General features: G+C 33.3%; 1 protein-coding gene across 50 annotated transcripts in view; it reads left to right on the top strand.

The window, feature by feature from the left end:
- The window catches only part of ADGRL3 (adhesion G protein-coupled receptor L3), an 801,248-nt gene that overhangs the window by 747,391 nt on the left and 26,785 nt on the right, over positions 1-27,072 (top strand). For 18 of the 50 annotated variants that reach the window (XM_070612853.1, XM_070612860.1, XM_070612859.1 and 15 more), the window contains one exon: positions 15,410-23,503. The exons of 3 other annotated variants lie outside the window; for them this stretch is intronic. In XM_070612853.1, coding sequence (XP_070468954.1) covers positions 15,410-16,209 — 800 coding nt within the window. In that variant the 3' untranslated portion in view covers positions 16,210-23,503. Of the gene's footprint in view, positions 1-8,789; positions 8,919-9,355; positions 13,218-13,473; positions 13,526-15,409; positions 23,504-27,072 lie in introns of those variants that run through there. 29 more of the 50 variants (XM_070612844.1, XM_070612832.1, XM_070612830.1 and 26 more) reach the window with 7 other exon arrangements.

Genomic DNA, 27,072 nt, shown 5'->3' with positions numbered 1-27,072 from the left:
ATTTTAGATTTGGGATTAAAGAAGGAGTTCTTAAAACAAAAATAACAAATCATAAACTATAAGACAAAGACAGATAAAAAATTAAACAGTACTCATAACAGGTAAAACATTGGGAGAATGTGTAAACAACACATATGACAAACACGTTAGTGCCTAGATTGTATAAAGGATGTCTACAAATGAATAAGTAAAATTCAACAACCCAATATATATGTGGGCAAAAGATAAGAACAGGCAATTGGCAGAATAGGAACCCTTAAGGCCAATAAACACATAAAAATTACCCCATCGCTCTAGTAATCAGGGAAATGCAAAATATAACTGTAATATGAAATATCATTTCACGCTTCATCAGATTGGCTAAAGTGTCAGTCTGACAATACCAAGTTCTAGCAAGAATTTGAGAAATATGTGGAAGTGTAAATTGGTACAAACACATTTGACAGCATTTTGGCAATATATTGTAAATTGAAAATGTGCACAGCATATGACCCAATAATTTGACTTTTAGGTATTTATTGTAGAAAAACTCAGGTGTTTGGGCAAGAATACATGTAAAGCCAGTTAGTGCAAAATAAGGGAGAATAAAGTAGGTAATGTCTAGGGTTCCCAACTCTAAAGCTCTGAATATTAAAATAGAAGCAAAACCTTTGCATTCAGAATATTTCATTTTGTATTAACTAACAATAACCTAATCTGTACTCTGGAGAAAACATGTCATTGAAATCCATATTAATAAATTCCCAGTGAATGAATTAGCTATTAAAAGACTGAAGTATCTCCAAACCATTTGAAAGAAATTTAATAGGCAGTTTGATTAAAATTTAATAGCAAACTTGTTGGCTATTAAAAGTGCACAATGTTATAAATCAAGATGTCAGCTCTTCAATTTATGACTTTAGAAAAAAATGATGAAAGAGCTCTTGGCTTTCAATAAAATATTTCTTCTTCGACACTTTGTAATTTCATTAATTGTTTGAATAAAAATAGTAAAAAATATAAAATGTTGGTTTCCATGGTTTTTAAATTTATTTTATATAACTCTTAAGGATAGCGTGAAGATTCTGTTGGTTTTGTTTATTATTATAAACACCTTGGTCTTGATTTATATAGCTGTGATATTTTATAACATAGCCCTTTAAAATTGAATTAATCATTACTTGCACTGTCTTTCTGTAGCTTGTGTGTCTGTTGATATTGTTTTGTCACACAGAAAAGCAAAAAATAGGAGAAAAATTACTTCAAATAGACACTGCCTATTGAATCATTTCTCTATAATTCTGGAAGCCTCTTTTATCTATTTACTTTTATTTTCACTTGTTCATTTATGCTACATAAATCAATACATGAATATGAAAATAAAATAATTGAACATTAGAGAAAACCATATGAGGAAAAAGTAATGCACTCCTAGAAGGCTCCTAATAAAATTTTGTTGAAAGATATTTTTGGGAGAGGATGCTAAAAAGTATTTGAAAATCACTGAGTTAAACATGTTTAAACTACCTGAGTCATTTAACCTTCAATAAAATATGCATGCCCTGAAAATATGTTTCTTTATGTATTAAATAATGGTGGTAGACTAGATAATGTTAAAATCTTCTCTGTCCTAAATTCTGAGTTTTAACCTTTCTCCATAATGTTGTATTACAATGGATTAGGTGATACTTATATACATAAGATGGATTTTGGGTACTTCTGACTCATCTTTTCCAGTTTTCTTGTGTAAATTGTAGTTCCCTCGCTAGAGAGAGACATGTCTCTTTTTCTTTTATACCAGTTTTCTTATCCCTTTGAAAAGGAAATAAAACCATAGAACCTTTTCACCAGAAACAAGTGTGGGCATGTGTGCATGCATAATTGAGCACACCCACATACACCTAAAGCGTGTTACATACAATTTTAAGGGTTTCGCAACTTCATAGATACCATCTCCCAGTGAAAGATCCCTTGCCTTACACTGAAGTTAGTATTCTAATTCTATAGACAATATTATCATTATTGAAACTACTTTTACTTCTACAAAATGAAGTCTCCATTATGGGCCAAAATTAAGGTCTGCATACAAAAGCTCAGAGACATCACTCTGCTTTATACATAAGTCTTGTTTGTATATGAGTCAATGCGTATAATGGAAATGACTTCCTAAAAGAAAACTATATCAAACCAAGGGAGAGAGAACCAAGAATGAATGGAATGGAAGATGAGGTATATTAAGGAAGAAAGAATCATCCAGGTAAAACTGTTTTATTGAGTTAAAACAAACGGAATATTTACTATTCTATATGTTTATAAATTATAAAAATTTGAAAACTGAGGCATATTGGGTATGTGACTATTAAAGCATGGTGTATTCAGTTAGTTCATTAGATCACCAAGGTCTCGAATTATAAAACTTTGCCCATCCAATATGATCAAATAAGAGTGTCAGTACGTTTTTAAATAATGAAGTGTGAGGAGCAGAGCAGAGTGACAATTCAAGTTATTTTAAGAGCTTTTCAGTATACTTTTGTTAGCCTGCTGTCAGGAAGAAACGTTGTTTGAATTATGTTTCTGAATGATATAATATAGATTCAAGTGGGATCCAACTGTCATCTTTTTTCAGATCTGTTCTTTACTCCACAATTTCAAAGCACGCCGATCCGCCTTAGATTTTCAGTCCTCAATTACATGTATCACACTGAACTGGCCTAGACGGTGCTGTCATTCAGAGCCTCTCAATGTCAAAACACCTATTTTATTTTCATAAAGAAAGAAATGTAACAGTTTTGTGGTAAAACTATACATTTGAAAAGAGTGTACTATTATCATTCCATTCAAATTTCACTCATTCAAAAACTTTTTATCAACCTCCACCTTCACCTATAAATAAAGGAAAAAGACTCCTCTTAAAAGGACTATGATTTTACATATAATCTTTTTCAGTAGCTTTAGGGTCTAATTTTTCAAATAATTGTCAGAAAAACTTCCCAGAATTTTTTCAGTATGGGATATGAAAATCCTATTTGCTTTCTATCACACTTTCATCAAAAATAAAAGATTTCGTGGTTGGTCCTCTGTTGGCAGCTTTGTTGATGATTCATGTATGTTGAAGTTCAATGTTAATTCCTTTTCCATGGTTTTATTAAAGAGCTAACCCTTGTTTCTGACAGCAAATAAGCAGATATGGCTAGACTATAGCCAGGATCTGGTGAGTCAGATAATTAAGGAACAGCTATTTTTACGTAGTTACTTGGAGCTTTTTACTTTGAGCATTTTTACCCAATTTGAGCTTTTTATTTTGAATCATGGCAAGTTGTACTGTTTTTTTTTTTCTCTTATTATTATCTGCAGTTAGTATTCATGTAGCATTTTGTATTTCCAAATAATTATGTGAATGTTTATTTCTGCTTTAAAAGTTTCAATATTATAGTGCTTGGTATAGTGTTAGAAATAAAGAAATCACCTTAGAAATTAGACAGTTGGCACTCTTAAAAAATTTACTAAAATTATGAAACTACTCATAATTGATAAAATGACTGTTTTTGTTTTATAGTTTCAGGATGCCATGATTTCACATTAGTGTTTTCATTAATTAGACAAATATTTATTGGGTTCTAGGAACTATTCTAGACACTTGGTATGCATAGAGCAGTGAAAAAACCCTACATATTCCACGTTTTCCTGGAGTTTACATTCCAGTGAAATTAGCGCAAAAACATTCTTTTCACATATGTCGTGTTGTAACTATCGTCCTTCCACCCCACAACATCAACTTATTTGTGTCTCCAAACTGACACCCAGGTAGCTTAACTTTTCTGCTGAAAAACACTGACAGATGGTTTGTAAACACTGATCTTCTTGGAAGTCTTCAGAAATTTCCCAGCTATTAGAAGGGAAGTTTACAAATCAGCAGTTAGTTGGAAGGAAGAGGAAGAGACAGGATGAAGAGAACTTTGGAAAATAGTATCCGAATTCAAAGTGACCTTAGTAAATAGAGGAAACAGCCAGAAGCAAACAGAATGGACTTCAGCAAAGACAAGTGAAATGCAGGGCAGCAACAGAGAAAAGACAAAAGTAACTTTGGACATAAAAGATGGAGGAAGACAGGGTCTGTGCAAGTTTTTGGTTGAAAGAGGTAGGCGTTGGCAATAAGTCAGTTTATTCAAAAGTAGAATTGAAATGCCTAAATGTGAGTGGAAACTATAGGAACCGTGTGGTAATACCTACTAGGAAAGTTGCACTTGTTTGAGATGGTGACAGGAAGAATGGGCCCTTGGGGTCACTCCATGCCCTGAGAGTCCGTGAAAAAGTATTGACTTCTTACCCTGGGTGAATCAAATGAGTGATAGCTGTGTGCTTACTGAGACATATCCATCATTCTTTCAAACTAGCAAACCCACAGAGCTTATCCATAACTTTATGCTCTTCACAAAACATTGATGATCAAACTTCAGACCCTCCTCTTTAGTTACTGTTACTGAATGCTCATTTTTTATTATAGCTCCATTTTTGGGATGAAAGTTAGTTTCAGTGATACTAATTATATTGATTTCAAATGGCACCTGAGGTATAAAAGTAAGTGAGAGATAGTAAAAAAAGCAACTTACTTTTAAGTAGTGATTCTTTTTTTCTATCAGGAAAAAGTTCCTTAATACCAAGGATAAAGAGGAAAATGTTTTTTGTTTAAAAGTTTTGAGTTATTTTTTGGGACCAGCCGAGTGGTGTAGTGGTTAAGTTCATGCGCTCCCCTTCAGCAGCCCAAGGTTTGTGGGTTCAGATCCTGGGCCTGGAGCTACACCACTAGTCAGCGATGCTGTGGTGGTGACCCACAAACAAAATAGAGGAAGATTGGCACAGATGTTCGCTCAGGGCTAATCTTCCTCAAGCAAAGTAGAAGAAAGATTGACAGCAGATGTTAGCTCAGGGCCAAGCTACCTCACCAAAAAACAAAAAGGTTTAAATTATTTTTTCTGTGTTTATGTGGTTTTAGACTTGATAGCAGGTGTCTCTCCAGTTGTGACTGCATGTCACTCATTATGGCTATAGATCAGTAATAGATTCCGGATTGCACCCAGATTTGAGGAAGCAAGCCACCAAAGCCATTGGCTGAGACTGAATGTTGTTCCAGTTAGCCACCATTGTGTCATACACAGCTATATACCGATAGCATTTCTGCTATTGTTGCTGGCCTTTCCAGCTTAGCAGGAATTGATGATAAATGAAATGAACTTTAAAACTCGGCCTTTCTACAAGTAATAGTCTCACTGATGAAAGTGTTTTAAAGTACATTCACAAATTAGAAAAACTGAAAAGGAAATTTATGCTAGGGAAGATATGACCAATAAATTATCTATAAAAATTTTGACAGCTTCGTTAGAATTCCATTACGGAGCTCCATTTTTGTATGATTAAACTTTTTTGTTCTTATATTCTTAGCTTTTTTTAATAAACTGAATGATAAACAGAAACCAAAATATTGAGTCACCTGCTTCTTACTGATGCTTGATTCTTCTCAAATCAATTCTTTCTTTATTCTAAAGCACAGACCATCTTTTTTTACATCAGCATAGAACAAAACATTTATATATATGACAAAGGAATGTTTTCTTTAGTAAGTTATATGAAGCAAGGAAAAAGAGTGGCATGGCAATTCTCCCAACCTACTGTTTGTTTTCCAATTAGTTCAAATTAAGTCATGCATAGTAATGAAGCGAAATGGATAGAGATGCAGATATAAGCTTCAGCCATAAAGATCTCACTTCTTCTCTGATCTGTGAGGGAATATGAAGAATTTGAGCAATTTTATGTTTTTAAGACTTTTACCCTAGTTCATTTTAAGTTGCTTACATCTTTCATTTTCTATTTAAATCCTTATTTAGAGTAATTTTAGAAAGTAATTATTTGTCTTGAAAGACTAACTTACCTTTTTATTGAAAAAAGGCTAGGATGATAAATAGTAACTAACAGGTACAACTTATAAGTAATTTCCCTTTTAAAAATGTACAGACCAAATCTTGTCTCTGTTAACATTTAATCTTAAATTTGGGTAACATAAACAACATACATGTTTAAGATTTACAATATTGCATTTCTTATCTGAAAGGCGCTTTAGCCAACCCTTTTTAGCTTTTCTTATTAATATTCCATGTATTTAATTCATCAATGGAAAATAATCTGTTGATAGGTCGGTCCATTTTATGATAGATTGAAGGTGTGCCAGCTCACTGTGTTAAGAATATTTGAATGTATATGGTGTACAACTCCAGCAACTGCTCATTGATCATTTAGTAAGTGAAAATTTCTGTGCTAGTTCTATGCTAGTTCTTTGCAAGATATTTAGGATGCAAACAATATGACTTATTTCCTGGAAGAACTGAAACTTTCCAGCTCTAAAGATCTGACAAGCTATATTGTCCTTTAAATCAAGAGGTGTTCAGTTTCCCAGTTTTGAGGTTAAAATATTTATTTGGCCGATAGCTTACCATATAACAAAGAGCTATGATATTGCAAAAGTTAAAACTACCATCGCCAAGTTTTCCCTTCTCATTTTGTAAACATTTTCTATGAGTGACTAAATTTTTTTTATTTAATCAATATAGATTTTTTTTGAGATAATTATAGATTCACTTGCAGTTGTATGAAATGATAAAGAGATCATGTACCTTTTACTCAGTGTTCCTCAACAGTGTCTTATAAAACTATACTTCAAAATCACAGCCAGGATATTGACATTGATACAATCTGTCAATCTTGTTCAGATTTCTTCAGTTTTACTTATATTTGATTGTATTTGTGCATGTGTGCGTTTGTGTTTAGTTCCAAGGCAATTATATCACACAGGAAGGTTTGTGTGTACACCACCATAGTCAAGATACACAGGAGTTCCATCACCACAAGGATGCCTATGTTGCCCTTTTATGACCATACCTACTTCCTTCTGCCTTCCATCTTTAACTCCTGCCAACCACTAATCTGTTTTCCATTTCTATAATTTTTTCATTTCAAGAATGTTATGTATATATATATAAATGGAATCATACAGTATATATATATATATTGTCTTTTTGATTGTCTTTTTTACTTAGTATAATTCTCTAGAGATTCATCCAGTTGGTTATGCGTAGCAATTGTTGTTCCCTTTTTTTGCTGAGTAGTAGTCCGTGGTATGGATATACCACAGATTGTTTAATCATTCACCAATCAAAGGACATCTGGGCTGTACCCCAATATGGGCTATTACAAATAAAGCTTCTATGAATTTTCATGTGCAGGTTTTTGTGTGAACATAAATTTCCATTTTTCTGGGCTAAATGTCCAAGGGTACACTGCTGAGTGGTATGGTAATTGCATGGTTAATTCTATAAGAACCTGCCAGACTATTTTCCAGAGTAGCTGTACTATTTTACATTCCCACCAGCAAAGTATGAGTGATCCAGTTTCTCATCATCCTTGCCAGCGTTTGATGTAGTCACCATTTTTATTTTAAGTATGTAGTGATATTTCATTGTGGTTTTAATTTGTATTTCCCTAATGGCTAATATCAGGTCTTTTCATGAACTTGTTTGCCACTTGTATATCCTATTCCATGAAATGTCTGTTTATGCTGGTGGCCCATTTCCCAATGGGATTGTTTTTTGGGTTTTTTGTTTTTCAATTTTTTTACTGTTGACTCTGAGAATTCTTTCTATATTCCAGATCCTAGTCTTGTTGGATTGCAAATATTTGTAAATTTACTTGCAAATATTTTCTCCTGATCTGTAGATTGTATTTTCATTCTCTGATGTGTATGTTACCATGTAACTGTGTGTTCAACCTGACTGTCCCCATAAAACTTATATTTTTCATTCCTCAGTCATGTTTCCTTTCTTTATCATCTAACATAAATACATTTTCTGCCAATCGTTTTTGTAGATGGCCTAATTATATTTAATAAAACTATTTCTCTTATTTTTGGTTTTTTGATTAAATGGTTTTGGAGGGTGGGAGGTTGCAACTCATATTGATGGTAAGTTAGAACCTAAGACATCTGTTCACAAAGAGATGAAAGAATTTAACTTTGTTAGTTTGTTATGTCAAAGTCCAAACAACCAGCTGGAAAATGGAAAATGGAATTGGTAGATACCACAAAGTTAATATTTTAAAATAATGCCCATATGATTATTTTATCAGATTTGTAATTTCACCTAATTAGTATGCTTACTATGGTGTACTAATAAGAGTGATTTGTATTTTATTTTATTTCAATTTAAAGAATTTCTCGTCATAGGATTTTAAGAAATGTCAAATTCTTCTGTTGTGTCAACAACTGCTCTCCAAATGAGTGTTTTATCATAAATATTGCCTTTTATTCTTTTCTTTCATTTTCATTGAAAACAAGCCAGTGGTGTCTGTGAATGAGGGTATTTTTTGTTTAATTTTAGCTTTTCTTCCTGTGTTTTAAACTATTTTTTTCAGCTTTTGTTTTGTGTTTTCTTTGTATGGAAGACTGTATTTTGCCTTTTTTTTAATTTTTATTTTTAGCAAGCATGGGAATATATTCTTGCTTACACTTTGGGAAAGAGAACACTCTAAATGTGGCTTAATCAACATTGTAAATCATTTTCTTTCTTTCCCATTGACTCTCGGATATGTGCATTGTGGGAAACGTGTGCTTTAGTGGCATATATTTTTGAGTCTAATTAGCTGCCTGCCTGTAATCAGGACTATATCAACTGTTGTCATTCTAAATGTTTCCTTTCTTTTTTTCAAACACATTTGCCTGATTGACCTTTTTTTTTTTTCTCTGTCTTTCTATGGGGCTGCTCCAGGAGCCATGGCTAATCATCTTATAAGCAATGCTCTGCTTCGTCCGCATGGTACTAACAATCCCTATAATACATTGCTTGGGGAACCGGCGGTCTGTAACAACCCTTCTGTCAGCATGTACAACGCACAAGGTGTGCTAGAGTTTATCTTAATTTTTCCAAGTGAGAGTCCCATTTTATGTAGCTTTTATGGCCACATTTTATTTTTCCTTCTTCTCTCCTGCCTTTTCTTTCCTTTGGAAGCAGACACACAGACTCCCTTCGCCTCCCACCCCTCTTGGTGCTTTTATTTTCCATTTTCCTTAGGTTTTCCTTAGTAGGAAGTGGATTCCTTCCTTCTGATAAACAAATGCTTGTTTCATCAATATATGTTTGTTTCTCTGTAATGTTATAAAATGTATTGTGGTTTGTCGGTACTTTTCTTGTTGTTGATTGATTTTTATATTAAATACCTATTTATTTGGAGAAATGAGATATTTGCTTAAGGTAAGTAAGATAAAGGAAGACTTAATTCAATAGTCTTAATGTTTTAAGATTAAGAAATAATCTTACTCTGTTATACCATGAAGCACACTCTAGGCACAAAGCATCAGGACTGATGAAAGCATTTAGATCAACGCCAGGGAAAATTATTATCGAACTACGACGCTGTGGAGGAAAGAGCAAGCTCTATGCTAGCTTGCCATTGCCTGTACGAATCGGCTCAGGAAAGTGACGTAATGCTTTTTCTTCTGTGGCTACCTATTAAGAACAAGGCTTTTGAATCTGGTTCCTCTGTAGATCCACCAGCTTTAAATGATATAAAATTTAATTGTATCTCAAATAAATAAGCATAAATCTCCTTAAAATAACTTACAATATAAGTGTTTGGATGTGGCTTTACCTTTTCTAAGAATAAAAATTTATTAGGGGCACATGAAATTAAAAATTATTCATATCATATGTAAAAAGATTACAGGGAAAACATTATTCAAATGAAAGTTTCATAAAAGAAAAATCCTAGTTAGTGAACCACTTATTTAAAATTGTATTTGAAAGAAAATTCACTGTAACAAAGAGACTTCCACGGTTCCTTCAAGTTGGACGTGATAGATTAACAGTATTTAACTTTCCCAGGCAATTTTGAATAAAATTTCAGCTATCCTCTGTGGGAATCCTTATTTTCTTTCCTTCTCAGTCAGAGGTAAAAGATTGGTGGCGGTGAGTGTGTAAAACTTGGCGTGAATGCCCGTTCTGGAAAAGCGTATGTTTGTTGCAACATGGCCGTTGGGTGTCTAAAACCATTTGAGCTTCTCAGGTGACAGCTTGCCAGATACAGAGGATGATTTTAAATTATTTCAAAAATACCAAAGTCAATAATTCAGAAGTGACTTCTGGAACATAAAGTTGTTTGTCAATAGGATGAAATACTTAAGCAAACTTTCAGTATTATCAAGTTTCTTAAAGCCTACAAGTCTAACTTTCATCGCAGACTTTTAGAATCAAAAGAAGGGAGAGAGCTCCTTGAATCCTCTTGACCACATTGCTGACATTCTGTCAGCCTGCTTAAGTATTTCCTCTAATGGAGCCCTTCCCACCTCAGGATTTCATGTGTTCAATTGTTGAAATAGTTCATTTGTTAGGTACTTTGTTTCCTTCCTCTGAGCCAAAATTTGCCTCTGGCCATGACACTTAGGTTTGCCCTCTAGAGAAAAGAAGAACAAAGCATTCTTCTGCTCCCTGGGGCAATCCTTTAAATACTTGTCAGCGGCTAACCTGTCTTCTTTTAGTCCTCCATTTCCCTAGTAAAACAAGCTGAGTGCCATCAATATGAGATAGTTTCTGGGTCCTTATTCATAGTTAGTTCCTCTCTAAATTGTCTCTCATTTGTCACTGTCCCTATCTCATTGTAGCACTCAATAAAGTGTACAATACACAGTCCGCCAGATGTGGTTTGGCAGAACAATTTAGCAGACCTTATAACGGCTTGTTTTGTTTTATTTCTTTATTTTCATTAGGCTAAATGACAGATAATTGTGTCACTATAAACATTTTAAAGTATGCTGACATATTAGTAAGTTTTGAATGATGTTAAATGAAGGTTTACACCATATCTGCAAATTCAATCTATCGCACATTATTCACCTTACACAAAGAAATTGTTTTAAAACAAGTAATAAATTTAGATCATATTTTGTTTAGCTTTTCTGATTATTCAGATATAGTTTCAAATGTCTTATATAAGGAAAAACTAACAATTGTTAATCTATATGTTTTCCCTAATCGATATCTGCCTTCTTCTCTTATTTTATTTTTACCATTATCCTAAATTAAGGGATTTTTTTCTAAGAATAGAACACTTCTATAAAGACTATCAAAGTGAAATTTTCTTGATGCAAAATTTAAAATAATACCATGTAGATACAAAGTTTTATTCCTGTGGAATCTATTACTAGACATTGCTATTAAGATTATCAATAAATACACAAAGGATTCTTCTGAATGGATTTGTCATTATTGCCAGTAAACTAAATAAATTCTACTAACTTTTCTTAAAGCAAGAGTAAATAATTTCATAAATATTTTTCAGAATCAGAAGTGGAATTGTTCAACTATTTCATGTTTTAGTATTTTTTAAGATGTTAAGAAACTATCATAGTGCTTAAAATAGTTCTTTTTACCACTGACCAAAAATAAATCTTGGTGACTGTCATATTGCTACTAATCTTATGCTTTCAGATGAATGCACTTATATTCTTACTGGCAAGGTGAAATCTTACATGCAGTATAGGTGGCTCGGTATGTACTGGAGTGGTTTATGCTGAATTACCACTTGGTTCTGTTCTCTGGGTCCTCTCATTCACTTGCACCAATGCCATCCAAGCAAAGAAGCATTCAGATTTAAAGTATCCATTTCTGTTTGTAATGCCTTTATTGGAAATATGTAAAGATGTGTTTATGGTATTAGTAAAGCATATCAAGTTAGGAATAAAGATGAATAATATACTTTTGTTATATTGGATTTAAATTTTGTGTGTGGAAATATTTAAAACTTCATGCATAGTATGTCTGGGCCATTATCTTCTTGTCAGTGTTGAAGAATTCATTTTTTATAAGATAAGTCTCATTATAGATTAACCTGTCAACAAAACATAATAGAGAGAAAGTCATCATTTTACAAAAGAATTTACATTTTAAAGTAATTGAATTAAACTCTAAAACTTTAAAGAAAGACATATATTAGGATGGGATGTAGGGAAGAATACATTATAGTTGGTAAGAATACAAGGTTATATTATAAAGTCTGTAAATAAATATTCTGTTATGTCTTTCAAAGCCTAAGGCAAAGGTGAAGAGAAGGAGACAAACAGTAGTGCACAGAGGAAATCTAGAAGATTCCCTTTCTGACCCCAGGCCTGCCATTATTAGCAGGGTGGTGTTAGATAAGGCCCCCGCACTTCTTGGCTGCAGTTTCCTCATCTGGAAAAACAGGACTTGAACTTTGCTTCTCGCTCATGTGCTTTCCACTCCTAAAACGCTCTCATTGAAGGAAGGAGCTATAATGAGTCTACAAACGATTTCCATCTGTTGCCATACAGTTTGGCTTCCTTATTTCAAATTCTTTTTCTAAAGCTATTTTGAAACTTTAAAAGACATTTCCCATGCCTTTTGAAATAGTATTGGTCTTTTGCTGAGAAGCAAATCAACTTTTAAAGTACAAAAACTGTCTCCCTAAAGCAGTGGTTAAGTTATAACAAGTTGGAATCTCTTGAAATGATCTAGCTGGATGAATTCGCTGGTTTTTATTTTGTGATGGTTTAATCTTCCTGTAAACAAAATCAGCAAGAGCAGTTCTTTTGACCTGATTAAAATGCAAGTTTTTTTAAAAAAATTTGGCTAGGATTGTTTTTAAAGGATCAACTCTCAAAATGTTTGATTGCATATGATTGTATGCCAATCCAGAAGAAAATCTAATATTGATGGTGGTGTTTTTTTCCCCCTCACATTTTCCTGATGCAGAGTAATGCTTGGATTTAACCCTTTTCTTTCTCCGTAGTTATACAACTTTGTAATATGAGCTCCAGAAATGACAGTATTGATCAGCATTATGCACAAATGATAAAAAAGCATTTGTATAGAGGGAAAAATAACCTTTGTACATGGAAGGAGAAGATACTTAAGGGGAAAAAAACACAAGTATGAAAACCTTCAGCTGTAGTGTTCTCTCTGTGTATAATAAGCTAAAGGTTTTATTTATAGATTTACTGAAAAATTTTACAGTTATATAACATTCCTTAGAAGCAAGTATGTTCTAACATACACACACACACATATATAATATTGAAATATAGTGTGGATATAGTCAAGGCTTGCCCTCAAATTTTTACTCTCCTTGGTTGGTGTGATAATCTTAACTTTAAAATAAATGTGTATTTGTTTGAAATTTACAAACTGCAGAAATGCTTATTAAAGACTCGTTTTATTAGCATGTGTTAAGGGGGATTTCTTATTTTCTGACTAACATTTCAATATTTTTAATTATGATAAACCATGTAACACCAACTCATGAATTTTGGGGCAGTGGAAATTATTTCCTTTGACTCTTTTTTCTGCATATCATCAATTTGCTTTTTACTCATGTTTCTTCTACTGTCGCTGTAAGCTTACTTGTTGTTTTTTCTTTCCTTTTCTTCATGCTGTCGTTTAGAGCCCTACAGAGAGACAAGTATGGGAGTAAAGCTAAACATTGCATATCAAATGTAATTTTTTTTAGTTCACTTTTATTGCATCACATATAGATGATGTAGTTATTAAAAACAGTTCATCTCACAATTTAAAAACTAAAGAGCTTATGAATCGACTTATATAAATATATGTTAATAGCAATTAGACGCTTTTGTTGTCTGATTCTTTTATTGTGTCACATAACATAGTTGTTAAGTCTCATGTAATGTTTGTGTGAGTTAAATTGTTTTTAAATTAAGCATTTATTTTTGCTAAGTAATTCATAAACTTTTAATTTTCATGAGTATATTCCATCATACAAATATGTCACATGCAACATAGCCGTTTTATTTTACTATGGCTGTTTTCAATCCATACCTAATGCATTGACAACAGAAATAATAAACACATGTTTCAATGCATCAGTCACTCAACCATAATCATCAAGCATACCATAGCAGCCTCTGCAGCAGCAGTCACCCATCACATACGGCCCTTTAAAAAGCATTTACTTTTATTTTTTCTTAACATTGTGGATTTGTCTACAAGATACCTTATAACATGAAAATAAATTGCTTCTCACTATGTCTGTGATGGTTGCTTTTTAATGTATTTTATGCATTGCTGTTTTTGAAAACTGTGTTACTTGAATACAGAGTATTCATCAAAAGTCCATATAAAAATTGATATATTTGGGGCACTTTATTTAAATCAGCAATGAAAGTTCACTTTTGGCAAACATAACTGCATCACAGATATAGAATGAATGCTATATTTTCACAAGTTAGCAGTGTATTGAGATGTTTAATACAATTCTTCAATTAATTGTCCTGTAAAGAAGTACTCTTTCTTATTTACCAGTATTGGTTAAATGTTTGTGTTTTATTTTCTTTTGTGGTTGCATTTGAAGTGATTTATGGAACTATTATAGATTCTTGGATTTCTGTTCATTCAAGAGAATGCAAAAACCTTGAAGAAGCATGTGGTCAAATTTATTTCACTGCAGCTGTTTCTCCCCAGAATAAAATGTTTAATCTCTTTTAAACCCAAAGTTTAATATGCACACAAAGTCATCACTCATTATGAAATAGAACCTTTAATACTAACTGTTTTTAGGAATCAGATCCCTGTGTCCTTACACATTCTTTTGTAGTATTACCTAATGACCCTAAACAATTACTAATGGGTTAATATAATAGTAAGCAAAGTGCTTATAGCAGAAAAAAAATTAGAAAGTAAATCCAAATATTTTTGTTTTGAAAGTTCCTATGTGCAAATTATTTTTGATGTGCCATTTATTTGACTAAGCATTATTTCATGACATCATTCTGACAAATTGAACATAATCCTTTTGTGGTTTTGTGTGTAGGGATTATTTTTAATCCTACAAAATTATATATCAAATTATTAGAAACTACCTGATTCTTTTACTTTGACCAGTATATTCAAAGTACCACACATGAATTATGTTAATATTATACCTATTTCAATGTTAACATGTAAAATTAAAGGTAATGAATTATTGAATTGACTTTGACGTGTATAAATTGAAAGCTATGAGTGATTACACCAAAATTTTGCATTTTGTTGTAAAATTTTCCTAAGTTATAACCAAATCTGCTTCAAACAACGTGAGGCAATGTTTGTGTGGAAATTGCAAATTTACAGGTTTTTCTTATTCTTTTAAAGATTTAAACACTTCTATTTATAAGATTTCTATCAGTTGTCCAAGTATATATATAGATATGTACATATGGATTTAATAGTATTTTTTATTTCCAAACATTTTATACTTAATTAAAAATGCTAGCAGTTTATACATACTTCATAGTCGGATGTTTTTGCTTGTGTGTGTATGTGTGTATGTGTTCTATGGCTAATTGGATATAAATGTCATAGTGTTTTGTAATCTTTTTCAGAGGGGCTTCTGAACAATGCCAGGGATACAAGTGTCATGGATACTCTACCACTGAATGGTAACCATGGCAATAGTTACAGCATTGCCAGCGGCGAATACCTGAGCAACTGTGTGCAAATCATAGACCGTGGCTATAACCATAACGAGACCGCCCTAGAGAAAAAGATTCTGAAGGAACTCACTTCCAACTATATCCCTTCTTACCTGAACAACCACGAGCGCTCCAGCGAACAAAACAGGAATCTGATGAACAAGCTGGTGAATAACCTCGGCGGTGGGAGTGAAGATGATGCCATTGTCCTGGATGACGCCACCTCCTTTAACCACGAGGAGAGTTTGGGCCTGGAACTCATTCATGAGGAATCTGATGCTCCTTTGCTACCCCCAAGAGTTTACTCCGCAGAGAACCACCAGCCACACCATTACACCAGAAGGCGGATCCCCCAAGACCACAGTGAGAGCTTTTTCCCTTTGCTAACCAACGAGCACACAGAAGATCTCCAGTCACCCCATAGGGACTCTCTCTACACCAGCATGCCGGCACTGGCTGGTGTGCCCACCGCAGAGAGCGTTACCACCAGCACCCAGACCGAACCCCCACCGGCCAAATGTGGTGATGCCGAAGATGTTTACTACAAAAGCATGCCAAACCTAGGCTCCAGAAACCACGTCCATCAGCTGCACACCTACTACCAGCTAGGTCGCGGCAGCAGTGATGGATTTATAGTTCCTCCAAACAAAGATGGGACCCCTCCAGAGGGAAGTGCAAAAGGACCTGCTCATTTGGTCACTAGTCTATAGAAGATGACAGAAATTTAAGCAAACAAAACTGCTAACACCTGGTTGACTGTTCGAGTTGATATAAACAGTGGTAATAATGTGTGTACTCCTAAATCTTTATGCTGTTCTTGAAAGACAAACAAAAACTCTGACTTCTTTTTTTTTTTTTTTAACTGGGATTTTTAGGTCAGCCCAGGGAAGAAAGATAACTGGCGAAATCCCCCTGTGCCCTATCCTTTCCTGCCCTTTTCCCCCCTCAGATGGAGACTTCATTATGTTAATGAACGAGTTATGAAGAAAATGGCGCTCATTGTGGCCTTGTTGAATTATGTTGTGTTTGTTCTAACATCTCTGATGCTCTGTTACTATAATTACAAGGACCTGCTTTTTAAAAGGCCAGAAGAGTTGTTTGAACTTAGTAACCATGCTGCATATAGATCGGAGTGCTGCACAAACAAACATAAAGGCAAAAGCAAAACTGTATCACGTAGCGGTTTTTAGTCACTCATGACCTGAATTCACCACAGCGGGAGTAGCTGTGGAACACAAAATCAAACAACAAAATTAATAATGAAATGGAGGGGAATTCTAGAATTATATGCTAAATGCATATTTTATGATTTGCTGTATTAACTGATGATAAAACTAATGGCAAAAGAAAAATCGAACAATTTCTATGTAATGTACAGATACTAGCATTGCACATATAGTCTGCTTTCTGTTCCTCCAGAATTTGAGTCCTGTTAATGTAGTGGAAAAAAAAGAAGTTTTCTTTTTCTTTCGTGCTGGTCTTGCAAGTTTGCCTACCAGTAAGAGAGCGAAGTTATCCTCCTTTCTTCTTTCTTCCTTCATTTTCTTTTCTTTTTCTTTCTTTTTTTCCTTTAAAATTTCACCTGGCAAAAAAAATAAATAAATAAATAAAGGAAACTATCACTTTATAAGAATCATTTTCTAGTAATGCAAACAAATTATTTTTTGCAAAAAAAAATAAAATAAAGAAAATTAGACTTCCTTCCCTCACTATATATCTTTATTCAGTCAAAAATATTTCCAAGAGCATTTTTGCAAATTAGAGCAGGACGAGCTTTTATGTTTACAGCGTGCATCTGTTGTAATGCAAAGCATATTTGGCAAGCAGTTAATCACCAGGAGAGTAGCTATGATTCCAGAAGTCAAGAGGTGTCAATAGAGCTAGCGGGGCTTCTGCATGTGAAAAACCGTATCCTATAGGCGTTAAAGTGCTGAATGCTCAGTCTGACCCCCAAGTGGGCACCTGCACTACCAGTTTTTAAAGGAAATTCACTCCCTCGTAGTAAAAATTGAAAGGTCAAGTTATTTTGAAGTGATTTTTTAAAAAAAATTCTTCTGTTTATTAACAGGAAAATTTATTTATTTGACAGGATTTTAAGTAATGTAGGAATACAAGAGGTAAATTAGCAGCACATATGATTTTTTTTTTAAATTTATGATCCATTTTGTATGGTCTCAAAGTTGGATGACCTCATTACTAATATTTGTTGTAAAAGTGAAACTTGTTTGCCAACCAATAAACAACTGATTGAGATTTAGAAGATATTGTATTGATGTATGTACTATATGATTAATTATTCTCTTCATTTTTCTCGCCTTTCTTTCCTTCTATTTTAAATATATAAACTTTGCTAATCCTCTGTGGCCCAAATGAGCCTTGCAAAAGAAATAAACCTGCCTAGATGGATAACCTAAGCACAAAATTATACAATTTTTGCAGGCGAAGTAAACCAGAAAAATGGGATGGGCATGTTTATGTTGGCTGAAATAAGATGCATTAACTTACTTTCAAGCAGGTTAATATATTGGTTACTATGTAGGTTATTTACAAACCAGCGGCAGTCACTAAGCTTATTATAAAAGCCGGCTTCAATCAGAGATTTAAGCATTGAATTTGGGGGGAGGGGTCGAATCCTACTTTTTCCTTCCTCGTATGCTTCATTTAAATTCACTCAATTAGCTAAAAGCCACAGGAACAATGACAAAGAGCATATCCATTTTAGAAAGATAGTGGAAGACATTTTTATGCTAATTTTTTCTTATTCTATATATGGAGAAAATGGGAGGGGGAAAAAAGCCCTTTCAAAGAAACTTTCTAGATCTCCGATTACTGAAGAATTTTTAGCAGCACTGTCCAAGCGTGGAGACCCTCTGAGGGCAAAGCCAGAATGAATTTGCCAAATCAGAATTTCTCCTGTAGTATGTGATACATTGGTGATTTCTTTTTCTTTTTTTTCTCCAAAACTCTAAACACCACCCACCTATAAAGGAGTAGTTTGGAGAATAGCCAGTAATCTATATATAGTTTAAAAATATGACAAGAGAAAAAATTGGGTGCTGGGCCAAAGTGCATCATAACCTTAATATCCCCTCAAAATACCTTACGCATCATTCCTTTTTAATCACTTAACATGACTATTTTTTTAAATCTAAAGATTTTCTTTAAGCTGGAGGAGAACCAAAAACTTTAATGGTAATTAGATTTTCTCATACCACAATATGGCAATATTAGCACCTGAAAGGTGGTTAGCCTATTTGTTACACAGAATACATTTGGTAATGAAAGAGCCCTTTTTAGACATATTTAAGGTAACTTCAGAAGCAAACATGGTTTGTGGATTATGAACACTTATGCTTGTTTTGCCAGATCAACAGTAATCTATATGAAAACAAGTCTGTCAATAAGAAGCTAGTTTCAGACAACACTGGGGAAACTACCTCAAGTCAGCTTGCTGATGCTGCCGATTCTGATTTTCGAATAATGCTACCTCCCTGCCGGTTATCTTTTGTGTTTCATTATGTGGAAATTTGAAGCAAGTAGCCTCCCCAGCTCTACATAGACCAAAAGAAAATCACTTGAATACATACACTGATGCAGAAGGCCATTCAGTACTGTCAGTTACTACCCAGCGCTTGCATCAAGAAGAAAGGATGAGATTTTTGAACTCTCATACATCATAATTGGTGTGATTTCAGAGATGTAAGATCCCAAAGACGTTCACAAGAAGAGATTGTTACCCCAAGTTTTATGTGACTCTAATGAAAACAAAACAATGGATAAAGGAGTTAATAACACATACATTTCAATAGAAATTTCTGTATATGTAACATAATCATTTAGTCCTCTTTACACTAGCAAGGGTTGAATTCCTATACTTGAATTTTTTTCACCTGCATTTTCATGTGTAGCTATTGATAAATTAAGAATTTTTAAAATTTCTTGTTTTTTACCACCTTTGGTTGCTCTGTATTTTCAATACCCTGTGACATTCATGACCTACATATCTGCATACTTCTGATGTGTTTATCTGATTTTCCATTAAGAAGTAAATTTCCATCAAGCAGACATACTATACATACCTAGCACATTATTTGGATAGCTGGAAGTAAAAGTTATGCCGATGAAACAAACCAATTATTGTTTCCTAGTAAAATGATACTTGATAAAATTTTACACTGATTTTTTTTTCTCTTTGAGATCTAGTTCACATGATACTTATCAGGACACTAGCTAACAGATCTCATGTTGAGTTGATTCAGAAACTGTTGAATTGTTGCACAGCCCATGCTCCTAATTGGTAATATTTATGGAGAAATCTACATTTTGTGAAAGAGAAATAGGTTGGAATTCCAATTAAATATTTTTGAGCATCCTCCTTTGTTTTGACTCTATTAAAATTAAAAATACTATAGTTGAATAGTAAATTGGTATGCTAAAACAATCATAATGGGGGAAAAAAGCTGGCATAAGAGCACTTATCTTAAAGTAAAAATAGTCGGGAAAATAGATTCATCAAATGCACCTAATGGAAATACCCTTAACTGCTTGTAAAACAAATTCACAATGACTCTAAATTAAAATGTGGTTTATGATCTGTATTTTTAAAATCCCCATTAATCTAAAAATGTTGACATTAATGAAAGATCTTCAAGATTCATGTTTTTTTATTTTTATTTTTTAATATTAACTTGGTGTGAAAAACTTTTCATGATAATGAGATAAGCATATGAGTGAGTTGGTAATATTTATATAGAACTCATAGACTTAATTTTAGGCAATATCTTCAGCTTTTTCTCCACATGTGTTCAAATCCATTGACTGGTTTGCTTACTTTAAAAGATGACTGACATTAAAAACTTTAAAGACTGACTTTCTGCATTACTGTAGAGACCAAAAGGAAGAGGAAAAGTAGTTTCTGGGTTGTCTGAAGATCAACTCCAAACTAATCAATAATCATCTCCTGTTAGTGAAAGAGTAATTGGTTTTTAGAAGTTGTCCATCAGTTCTGTACCAAAGTGCTGCTGCTTGGGATGTTTTGGGGAAATAAGACGCAAAAACCCACAACAGAACTACTATGCATGTCAGTTCCAATTTAGAGAGAGAGAAAAAAGAACTCCAACTCTAATTTGATTTTGAGCAATTCTGAAAATATTGACAAGAATGTCTTTTCCTCTCTAACAAAAATATTTGAGATATAATAACAATATGTATGTACTCCCCAGTATATTGTAGTACCAAGATTTAAGATTTAATTAGTTCATGTTTAGTAATTCATAATTATAACTCACCATATAAGTAATTACTATGCATTCCGAAGTAATACTTTAAACTTATCTTATGCGAGATTTCTGTGCATCAATACATTAGTTAGGAACACGGAAGCACAGTGAAGCAGCAACACTGCACAACAGCTCATGGAAGCATTCTTGTGCAGATGAATTCTAGACGAGAAGCTTCTCTGAGTCCATAAAATAGATTCGTTGGATCCCAACTGTAAATTCAATTTTGTAATCAGCAAATCAGTCTTTCTTAAACCATCTGAAAAATATTGCTAAATATCTAAATTTTCATCTCTAGACTAGTAGAAATTAAATAGTATTGGTAGCTGCTTCTTTCCTGCTTAGGCAGTAAGAGGAATCTTTCCTATTTACCAATTAACCTGATTACTTCCTCTTTGCTTTAAAAGGGAAATCAGTGTTTAAGTTTCACCTGTACACATACTTCCATACCCTGACTGCTTTTATTTACAGCTTGTGTGTTTGCAATATTGCAAACTTTGTGGTCTTTGCAATAAAATAGGTAGCTATTATGGTTTTGCATATTCTCATTTGAAATAAAGTTATTATTGTTCCCTCTTTTTAGAAAAAAATTAAGTCAGCACTTCTTTAATGTTTAGGACCTTTAAGTTCTTATTTGAATGTCTTGATTTCAACTCTGTTTTGATGTTTCTTTCTCTTTATAGTATGTCACGCAAATTTTTCTCATTTAATTTGTGTCCCATTAGAGTATTTCAAAGGTAAATGCAAACTAAGATTTTAAAGAAACATGTGAAAGAAAAACTTTGATTTATATTATGAAGTCAAGGAAGACTTATACAAGAAAAAAACCTCTAGTGGGATAATCAAGTCTTTCCAATTCCAATATGAACAGAAGAAGAGCAGAACCAAGTTGGCAAATTTATGGTGAGGTAGCAGGACCTAAATGAGAGTTATAGAGAAACATTTTCCAGGAAAAAATGAAATCATTTGGAATGATAAAAATCTTAAACACTGTACCAAATGCTATTGATGTGTTGAAAAAAATAAAATTGGAGTTTACCATAGTATAATTTTATCCTGCTAATTCCACAGGAAACACTAAACACTTTAACACTCTAGATATTTTTGTCTAGCTACACCTTGTCTCAAGGAAACATGAATAATTTATAACTGTTTCTTGAATATAAGTATTTTTGCCTCAATTCACTGTCACTCTCTAATCTGCTTATTGTACGCCAACACAGTTAATGCTACTAGTGGCTTTGTACCTTTTAGAGCTTTATTATGAATCTTTCTAATAAACATTAAATTAATATTAAATTGGAATTATGTACATTGTGCAAAATAATTCACAACCAAGCAATATTCATATTACAGGATAATTCATTATATATATATATGAATATTACTTTGAGACTGAACAAATAATTACACTGTTGAAAATATTACTCTCAAGTCCTCTCTTCAGTTAATATAGTCAATTCATAAAATTCTGCAGACAGTTGTACACATGGTGTGTTATCAAAGTACTTCATACTCCAAATGTGTCTAAAAGTATTCCCAATGCTTCTTTCATTCTAGAATGATAAAGGAAGGAGCTTGAAAAGAGAGGAAAGTAAAGCCAACTTCCAAGGATCTAATTTAGATCAACATTGTCATTCAGAATGAGTAATTTCAAAATGAGAATGTTCCACTCTGTGATCTAAGTGAGAGGTTATTAAAGATTTACAGTTAGTCAAATACCAGAGGATTTTAAATGTTAAAGGAGTTAAGTTTGTCTCAATGGCCCAAGACTGCAGAATTTCACACTACATTGGCAAGGAAATATGTTTAAAATTCATACCTAAAGTAGCTTTTTAAAGGTTAAAAATTACTCTGATTCATCTCAAGGTAGACTGACAAAATGATCCTGGCTTCAAAATGAAATGTATTGGTTGACCTCAAAAAATGTTTGGCAAGATTCATGAATGTCATCAACTCTTTAATAGTAAGTAGAAGTCTTTGGGGATAGAACTCAAAATACAGTGTCCTCTTATGCTGACCACTGCCTGGTTCTCTAGAGTATTTTTTAATGTCTTGAATTTCAAATTGTCACATTCTCTTATGTTTCGAATGACATTATGAATCAAGAAAGATGAGGAAAAAACATTTAAAGTTGGTTTTCATGCCTCATTTGAGAATAACATTTCCTTTACCATCCCAAGTAATAAAATATGATATTTCTTGAAACAGCTCTGGACAATCAGAATGTGTTCATTTATAAACGTCTTTGTATATTCTAACTAACACTGATCTTTGCCTATGGAAAAAAAAATCAAGAATTGTAGAGGAAATCAGCTTGATTTCCCTTCATTTGGCTTCTGTGAATGCACTGGAAAGTAGAAGGATAATTTGGAAAAGTTTATCCACACTGTTTTCCCACTTGCCAAGCATTAAATCTAATTCAAGAAATATCTTTTAAAAAGATGATAGTTTATTTTAAAAACTAACAACTAATTACACTATTTCTCATTGATAAGAAAAATCACTTTTTAGCAACAAGAATATAGCTATTGCAGGCTTTGGTCTCTTACCATTCTCATATTTACCCATGGCATTAATATTATCGTATACACCTACCAGCTTTCAATTATTGGATTTTTTCTCTTGTACAACCTTTCCAACCTTTTTTTTCTTAAGTGCTCTGTACAATCACATGTAAAGTCATGAGCTACAAACCTCAATAAAAAATGTCAGTAAACAATAAGTGATGTAGTCACTGTTATTATATGGTGGTTTCAAAAACCTTGATTTTGGGACAGGTGTTTCAAATTGCAGGATAATAATTAAAACACGGACTCAATATATTTCCTTTCTATCCCCGTGCCCTGCCACCCTCCTCTCCACACATTGAAAATAAAATGGGACACCTTTTTTTCCCCCTTATATTTGCAGAGAACTGCTGCCACCCAAGGTGTCTGTAAAGCTCTTAGTGTCAGAGATTCTGATTATTTACTTTACTAACCCTTAGCCATCAGCAAAATGAGCACAAAGATCAGCTGGAGAAATCCAATTCAGATTCCTATCCTTTATAACACTGAAAATACATTTTCATAAGAAATATTCTGAAAAGGAAATGGAGAGAAATCAGCAGCTCCTGAGCCCCTAGTACGGGTCTGATACTTTACATTGTTTCCTTTAATCTTCCCAATAATATGGTGAAATGAGTTTTTTTTGTACTTACTTTACAGAGGAAATTTAAATTCAGATTCACAGTCATAGAGCTGGTGAATTTTGAACTAAAATCTCAATCTAAAGTCCATTTTATTCTTTCTAACCATGTTATATTGCATCAACTGAATGATTAGTTAAGAAGAAATTAACGAATCCCTTTGCATTTAAACAAGGCGGGGAAACATGGAACCTCCCTTTAAGGAGCTCAAAGTTTATGTAAACTCCATTTTATTAGGCAGCGGAGAGAAGGAGAAGTATCACCAATTCTACTCCTTTGAAAAAATTACTTTTCTAAGAGTAGAAAAGTAATCTCTACAGTAAATACAATATCTATTTTGTACCTGATATATAATGTCCTTGGTGCACATGAAATCCTCATCCAGAAAATTCTTAAACAGATTCTGGGTTAGTGCTAAATAGACTCTGTGTGTGTGTGTCTTATTTCTATTACCCACCCCTCCACCCACACACAAAAAGTAGTTAGAGAATAATAGTGTGCTTCTAAATCAAATTCTAGTTAAAAGTTTCATTCTGATCTGTATGAGTGGTTCATTCTATCATAGAGCTTGTGTAATAACTGCAAGTTTCTCAGTTTTTATGTATGCAGTTTCTCAATATTGAATCTTTACACAACGGTACTTCTAGTGCTCAAATACAGCATTTTACAACCTGTCTTCGGCAGGTCTCATTTGATGAAGAAATAAATGGTTCTGAGTTTAAATATATTTGGGAGACAGGCTAAACAAAGTAACACAGATTTTTTTTATTGTAGGATTTCAGAGAATGCACTGCAAAACTACGTGAGGAGTATATATTGTGCTGCTTCCTAAAATTATTTGGCCCTGAAATCCTCAGAGAACTTGAAGAGCAATACATTGAGAACTATTAACCCATGGAACTCAGTTTGTGAAACATCGCCCCAAAGATTTTTGTTATATCTGAGTTTTGGTGTTTTTTCTGAGTATTTTACATCAATGAAATGTTGGAGATGTGACTCCTCTAATATTAATTGCCTTTATAACTCATGATAAAATAACGTTATAAAAGTATCTCCACTGAATGTCTGATCCCAATCCTTAGGTGGAGAAAGAACGATTAATGAGATGAATGCTGCCTTGAGAATTCCGCCCTAACCATAGAATCTCTTCTTTTTTGTATAGCTTCCTATCTTCTTATATTAAATATCCATTTGGCTGCAGCAATTGGAGACAGAAAATGTCTATACTCAACAACCATGCTTCTCATTTATAAAGTGCCTATAAATTACAACATGAGAATCTTGTTAAAATGCAAATTTCCATTTGCTTTAGTCTGCGGCAGGTCTGAGGTGCGGCATTTCAGACAAGCTCTTGGGCTGCCTGTGTGGCAGCTCCACCTGGTACCAAGGCTCTTAGACTCTTTCTCACTCTCTTCCTCGGAAATACACTATGCCTTGCTATCAGGGTTTTTTCCTTTTCTTTTTTTTTTTCCCAAGTGGTTATTTTTAGGTATTAGAGAATATATTATAGGAATGGAGAAACAGAGTTACTAGATTGTGCTCAATTTTCCCAAAAGATAAATCCATTCATATTTTTGGAACTATATACAGAGTAGATTCTCAAAGTTGTAATGGATACAGTACTACTGAAGCTGAAGCCATTAATTACTCTCCTACACCATTTTAGGTTCAAAATGACAGAGGAAAGGGGAAGGCTGTGCATGTGTGTTTCTGTGAGTCTGTGTGTAATTGCGCATATATATGTTATTGCATATATAGAGAGAACAACACACATATATATGTAGTAATTGCTTATTTATGAAAGATCCTAGCAAAGTGGTATTTTCCTCATAAATATTTATCAAAATATACTAGAAGTAGTTATTAAAGAAATTTAAACTAATTTTTTGAGTATGTAAAAGATCTAACCTTTGCAAGTGGAGATACTTGCTGGTTTTGTGTTTTGTTTATGCTTTTTGATGAGGAAGATTGGCCCTGAGCTAACATCTGTTGCCAGTCTTCTTTTTTTTTCTCCCTAAAGTTTCAGTACATAGTTGTATATCCTAGTTGTAGGTCATTCTAGTTCTTCTATGTGGGACACTGCCACAGCATGGCTTGATGAATGGTGTGTAGGTCCACATCTAGGCTCTCGACCCTGGGTGGCAAACCCTGGGCCACCAAAGCAGAGTGCATGAACTTAACCACTCAGCCACGGGGCCAGCCCCAAGTTTTCAATTTGTATGTAAAGTGGGGAATAATCACATACGTAGATATGCAAAAAGTGGAAAATCAATAAATGCCCAGAAAGTGACATCATTTTGAATTTTATAGATAAATTCACTTCTAAAAATATCAGTTATAATTAATTTGTTTCATTACAATACTAAAATGTTTATTTTCAACAAAGAATCTTCTCTAAACAGAATATCTAATAAGGCAAAAGTCAATTCACTTTTCCCTACTTACCTGAGAGGCTTCATCCAGGATATACTCACAGTCACAGAGACGGAAAATATAAATGTCTTATCCAAAAGTATCAAGGATGTTAATGTGCTCTGAAGATTTTATGTACAAATTGAAATAAAGATCTTGTGTGTATTGGTGATTGTTAAGTGTATTAAAATCAAAACACACCATGGTATTAAATAAAAATTTCTGCATAATTGTGAATTAGATAATCCTTATAATGAACATGATCTTTCAGATAATCACAATTCTCCAAAGACAAGATTCATGTCTGAATCTCCAAAACATTAATTCTCTTTGTATTTCCAATTGTGGAAAAACCTCACTAAACTCTTATTTTTATTTTGATATTCTTGCTTTGCTTTTATAAGATGTAAGAACATATATTTTATATTTGGCATACAGTCAATCCTATCAATTAGCCATATTCCAGAAATTAACAGTTATTTTTAAATGTTGGGAAAAAAAGATAAGGTATCTTAAAATGCAAACCCCTTGTCTTGCACTTTATACTTCTTCAAGCTAATAATTTCTCACATTCTTGGAAAGCCTTTGGCACAGTGTTAATTTACACCATTCTATTGCAACTGATGAAAACAGAATTCCATTAATTCTGCTAATGCAGAAAAATACACTAAGAAGAAATAGATTCAAACTGA

This window comes from Equus przewalskii, chromosome 3 (assembly GCF_037783145.1).
Source record: "Equus przewalskii isolate Varuska chromosome 3, EquPr2, whole genome shotgun sequence".
NCBI classification, from domain to species: domain Eukaryota; kingdom Metazoa; phylum Chordata; class Mammalia; order Perissodactyla; family Equidae; genus Equus; species Equus przewalskii.
Note: the sequence above shows the minus strand (reverse complement) of the source record. Positions and strands in the feature narration are given on the sequence as shown.